Source organism: Pteropus alecto, unplaced genomic scaffold (assembly GCF_000325575.1).
Source record: "Pteropus alecto unplaced genomic scaffold, ASM32557v1 scaffold224, whole genome shotgun sequence".
Taxonomy (NCBI): domain Eukaryota; kingdom Metazoa; phylum Chordata; class Mammalia; order Chiroptera; family Pteropodidae; genus Pteropus; species Pteropus alecto.
In genome coordinates this window covers 6719080-6725079 of record NW_006436289.1, presented here as the reverse complement: position 1 = coordinate 6725079, position 6000 = coordinate 6719080, and the positions used below count along the sequence as shown (strand labels likewise).

At 34.7% G+C, this 6000-nt stretch overlaps 1 protein-coding gene across 1 annotated transcript in view; it reads right to left on the bottom strand.

Annotated features, from left to right (window-relative positions):
• The window catches only part of ARHGAP20 (Rho GTPase activating protein 20), a 98454-nt gene that overhangs the window by 37784 nt on the left and 54670 nt on the right, over positions 1-6000 (bottom strand). Inside the window, 2 exon segments of the mRNA XM_006927018.1 lie at positions 2100-2249; positions 5782-5946. Coding sequence (XP_006927080.1) covers positions 2100-2249; positions 5782-5946 — 315 coding nt within the window.

Sequence of the window (6000 nt, the reverse complement as noted above, 5' to 3'; positions counted from 1 at the left end):
GGACCAGTCCGTGGCCTGGTAGGAACCAGGCTGCATAGCAGGAGATGAGTGACAGGTGAGGGAGCGAAGCTTCATCTGTATTTGTAGCCGCTCCCCAGCACTAGCATTAGCGCCTCATCTCCACCTTAGGTCATCAGGCATTAGATTCTCATAGGAGGATGGGTCCCTGGTGCCAAAAAGTTGGGGACCGCTGATCTTTAGGGTGGTCAGTCTGTTAAGACTTCATTCTGACATACCAGAGACAGAACTCTTCAACACTACTCTTTTTTAAAGAAGTCTTTCAATTTTGAAATAACTTTAGATTTTCAGAAAAGTTGTAAAGATAGTACAGAGAGTCCCTGTATACTTCTCACCCAGTTTCAGTTTCTTTTGATATCATCCTCTAACAATATCATGGCATATTTGTCAAACTAAGAAACCTATATTGGTCCATTACTGTTCATTAAATTCTTGACTATTCAGATTTCATCAATTTTTCCATTAATGTCCTTTTTCTGTTCTAGGTTCCAATTCAGGATACAACTTTGCATTTAGTTATCATGTCTTCTTAGTGTCTGACCTGCGATAGGTTCTATATCTTTTATTTTATTTTTTTATTTTTTTGTCCTTGACAGATTTGAGGAATACTGGTCAGGTAACCTATAGAACAGCCCTTAGTTTAGGCTTGTCTGATGATTTCCTCATGATGAGACTGGGGTTATGTGTTTTGGGGAGAAATACCATGGAGGTGAACTGTTCTTTTCATCACATTCTATCAAGGGGTACTTGGTATCACATGACATCACTAGTGATGTTAACCTTAATTATGTGGTTAAAATTTTTTACTTTTTGAGGAATACATGTATGTGAAACTCATTTCTACATTTTCCCTTCTTAAAAATGTTTCATGGAAACTTCTTGATTAAGGACATCATGTAGTCCCACCTCTCACTTGAAATTGCTTCCTTTTTCCAGTAAGTCCAAGGAGATTAAGCAATTGGAAATGATAATATCTAGAGAAATCTGTCATGGAAAAGAAGACTTGCAGAAAATGATACGAATACATGTTTCTTCTAAATAAGTTCTTAAAATCTTGTGCTGGCCAATAGTGCATAACAGAATTTAATGACATACTTTTCTTTCATTAGAAAGTTAACATCTAGGAAAATTTCAGTTATCTGGCTTTGGGATGATGCCTAAAAAGTTTGGTGGTAGTGGGAAGGGAAGAAGCAAACAAAAGAAAACATAACATTGTGTGCATATGATGAACAACAATTCTTTAAGTGGAAAGCAAATGCTGGCCTTGAGGGTACAGTTGTTCAAAATCACAGATATAAGTTTGGTATGCTCATCTTGAACTGGATAGTGCCAGTTTAGCATCTGAGGATAAGAGCACAAAAATTCTCTATTCATATACTTTTCAACCCTATCCTAGCTATGAGTGAGTCTTAGAAAATTAACTTTCATTTCTTGAATCATAAATTTGCTTTTGATTGTCACACCTCTATAGATGCCAAATCAGAACCTGATGTACAATTCAGCCATCCCATTATATCATGACATTAATTTTATTTCTATAAAAACAATTTCTTTAGAAAATTTGGGAGTACAAGCAGTCATCCAAATTTAATTGGACTCTTTTATAATTTTTTTTCAGTAAAGGTTTATTTCAATATTTAGAAAGAGGCAACTCAAAAACTCAATATGTAAAACAGTATCTACACATTAGGGTAGAGGATGTTTGAGTGGGGTAGAGTCCTAGGACTCTGATAAACTATTCCTTTTCCATAGTCCTTATGGTATTTTAACAAGTCCCTTTAAAAATCAGGAGTCAAACCAGATAAAGAATTCCCAGAGTTCTCAATATTAACCATTATTTTTTACATATTTTAATAAAGAGCTCCTCGAGAGAAACATATGGTATACAAGTGTCTTTATTGAGGCTGTGCCAAAAGATGAGTTACTGCCTACAGAATAACTCAATCAGAATAAAATATTTTCCTTTAAAAAATTAGGAGGACAAAATTTAACTTTTTTTCTCTTCGTCCTAGAAATTACATAGGTGATTGTATTTCACAGTGGCTAACCCATGTAAATACAGAACAAGCTATGGTTCTCACCTGAAAGTGGCCACAAAGTTCACTGTGGGCCAGCCCAAGACAAAGGATTTCATGGTATTGGTGTTGCCTTCTTCCACTTCATCAACACAGTTTGCTGTCCACATGTCACTTAATTTTATTTTATTTTTTATCTTAAAGTTGTTGTTATATCTAGAAAGATAAAAATCAGGCAGGCCTTCTTGTTATTTTGTCTTTTAAATTTTATGAGTGTTTCTGTACTTGTGATAAGACAGTGTAAACTAATTATGTGAAAACAATGTCTTATTCATTGTTTTTATCTTCAGTACCTACTGTAGTAAATTGTAACATGGTTGGCTATCTAGGCCCAAAAAGACCTTTAAAACCTTTGGTGTATTAGTCTTCATGCCTGCATTTATGGCAGCAAATAGTCATAAACTGGTTACTTTACAATATGTTGACCATCACATTTGTATCAAAATCCTAATTTTAAATTTACTGCATTTATGAAAAATTGATTCATTTGCTATTTATAATTTGCTTACTTCCAAAAAGATTTGACTGCCTGAACAAAAGATTAAAAATACACATTATTTATTAAAATTTTTATAAAATTTTTACCTTAACAAAGATAGATGCACTAAAATATATAACCTGGGATTAATTAGAGGAATTTATAATAAATTTCCAGCTGAGTGGTTAAAGGACTTTCTAGTCTTTAGAAGCTAAGGTTATTTTAAATTTCCTAATTATTTTAAACAAAATCAGCAGATTTTGTTTAAAAAAAGATTGTTTCCATCATTTCTCCTTATACTCTGGCTGAAAAAAAAAAGAGGACAATAAGAATTATATTTAAGTAGAGTTGACACAATTAATATTTATCTTTAGGGATCAAGAAGGTGACCTACTTTAAGTTGGCAATGAAATTGCTTTTTGACAATTTCTACCTAATTCCTCTTAGAACTTTGATATTGATACCACCATCTCTCTTAATCCAATCACAAATTTAATGCTTAAAATGGACATAAGATTTAAATAGTTAGAAGGCACAGGGATGGATAAAGAAAATGCTTCGGGAAACCTGGGTACTTCCTATCATTTAGAACCATTTGCGAAAACACTAAAGGCTAAAATGAAATCAAAGCTATTACATATGGAAGTATTCTTAAAACTCCTCGTGGAATATGTAAAGCTAAAACTCTTCAGTAGGATTTATAAAACAAAAAAGCATTCCACAGGAATTACACATGAAGGATAATCAGGATTCACAGTCTCATTTATGCTTCCCGTAGGGCACACTTAAGGTAAGTGTCATAGAAAAGCGTTTGGTGGCACAATGGCTTCTTTCTGTATTTCATTTGAATATTTTCCAAACAATTGTTATGCATCTTTTGATTTTTTTAATGAAACACTCAATTGAAGATAAAATCTTTTTTTAATAAAAAAGTATTTCTTAATAGCAGTTATGTAATATAAAACTGAAACTACAAATCTTTTAGAAGGAAACACTAAATTGAAGATAAGTTTTATTTCTTTCTCCTTTTTAAAATCTTATTTCTTAATGGCAATTAGGAATATAGCACAACACATTCTGAAATAGTTTTTTTTTGCCTCTAATTTTTAAAAAATATAATAACAGTTCACTAAGCATGCTACACTATTTAAGATGAGTATTTAGTTAGATCCTTTTACTCACCACAAAAGACTGATTTAATTGTTAAAAAGAAACTAAATGATTAAGGAATCTTATAAGAAACCCAAAAGAAAAGAGGTAAGAAATAGAGACAGCAGACCATATATGTTTAAAAGCATGGATTTTGAAATAAGGTAGACCTAGGTGTAAATGTGGGCTCAACTAATTACTAACTTTGTGATCTTGAGGAAGTCACATCACTTCTGTGAGTATCAATGTCCTCTGTACAATGAGAAAAATAATAGCCACCCGATCAAATGGTTAGGAGTTAAAGTCTCTAGAAAAATACCCAACATACAATAAAATCCCAATAAATGTGAGGTCTTTATTGTTATTAATGCCATTCAGATAGAATAGAGTATTTCACAAAATTAGTATTTAGCCAAGCTCGTGTCTCATTGATAACATGGCATAACATAGGTGTGAGAGTACCATTCTTTAGTGACTAAAGATCTCTTTGATGAGATTAGATTTGTAAAAATACTTTTATCTTTTATGAAGTTTCATAAAAAATGAGAATGGGTGATGGAGCAAATAGCAACTACCATGTTCTAGGCTGGGTGTTCATTGTACTGGCATTTAGTATTGAGCAAAAAGTGAATTCTTTTGGTTACCCCTAAAGTATATTCCAAAAATGTCTGTATCCTTTGCTGAACTGTCATTTCCTCAATTAAAGCCCTCACTATCTCTCATCAGGACTATACAATAACCTCCTCTCCAGTCTCCTTGCCTACCCTCTAATCCATTAGCTATCGTAGCCAGAACCATATTTTAAAAATATGAACCATGTTATGCTACTCCCCTAATTAAAACTCCTTGAGATAAAATCCAGCCCCCTTATCATAGCCTTTATGGCACCTAGCCTCCAAGATGGCCCCCAGTGGTCCCTGCTTCCCAGTATTCACACCCTTGTGTAGTTCCCTTCCACACTGTAGCAAGGTTGGTCTGTGTGGCCAATAGCATACGTCAGAGATGATCATATGCCACTTCCAAAAATAGGTTATAAAAGACTGTGGCTTCTATTTGGGGCATTCTCTCTCTCACCTACTCTCTTCCTAACTCTCTTTCTTGGATCTTTCTCTCCGAAGGAAGCAATATCATGTTATGAGTAGCCCTGTGGAAAGACTCACGTGGAGAAGAGCTACAGCCTCAGATCAGCAGCCAGCGAAGAACTGAAGCCTGCCAGCATTCACATGAATGAGCTGGGTAGTGGATTCTTTGGCTTTCATCAAGCTTTGAGATGACTATAACCCTGGTCAACAGCTTGACTATAACCTCATGAGGGCCTTTGAGCCAGAAGTACCAGCTAAGCCACTCCCAGATTCCTGACTCAGAGACACTGTATGAGATGTTTGTAGTAATAAATTGTTATGTTTTGTGGTAATTTGTTTTATAGCAATAGGTAATAACTAAACAGCCTACAACTTGATCCTTATCTATTTCTCCAATCACAAATTATATTACTCTCCTGCTGCTTATTATGCTCTAGTTACACACATAGGCTTTTTAACTCCTCCAAAGGGCCAAACTTTTCCCCATTGCCTTTGTACCTGAAATTCCCTCTGTGTAGAATGCTGATCCTCTAATATCTCAATGGCTGGTTGCTTTTCACCTGTCAATCATTTTTATCCCCTGACTACACCTACCTAACATATATCCCATATTTTACTCCATCCAGCACCTTATTTTCTTAGCACTAATCACAATCTGGAATTTTCTCCTGCCTTCACACCTTAGAATGAAGCACTGAGAAAGCAGGGACCATACCCATCACCTTCTTCATTCATCCTCTATATTTATTCAGAGCATGGCACTGGTGAGACCTAAATGAACACTTATTGAATGAATAAATGATTGAAACATTATTTTTGCAAAATCAAAACCAAAACACAAACATAGAACTCACTTCAGATATTAGATGGTAATAGAAGCCAGACATTCTTACAGTAAGCACTGAATAGAAAGGCTATCTTTGTTTGTGGAAGTACAGTTTTATAATGATAACTGAGGGAGAATATACAGTATACTTACTTGATTTTAGCCACAACAAACAGATCATTGAACAGGAAAAGATGCCGCTCTTGTCTCTGCAGGCCTCTTTTGAGTTCTACTTTGCCATCAATTAGCAGAGTCCTATTGGAGCATGTAAATGATGACAGAAATGCACATGTGTCCATGCCAGAGGAAGGACTTTCCCTGTAACAGACCAAACACCCAGATCTTTAGTCAAATGATCAAATAGAGGATTGA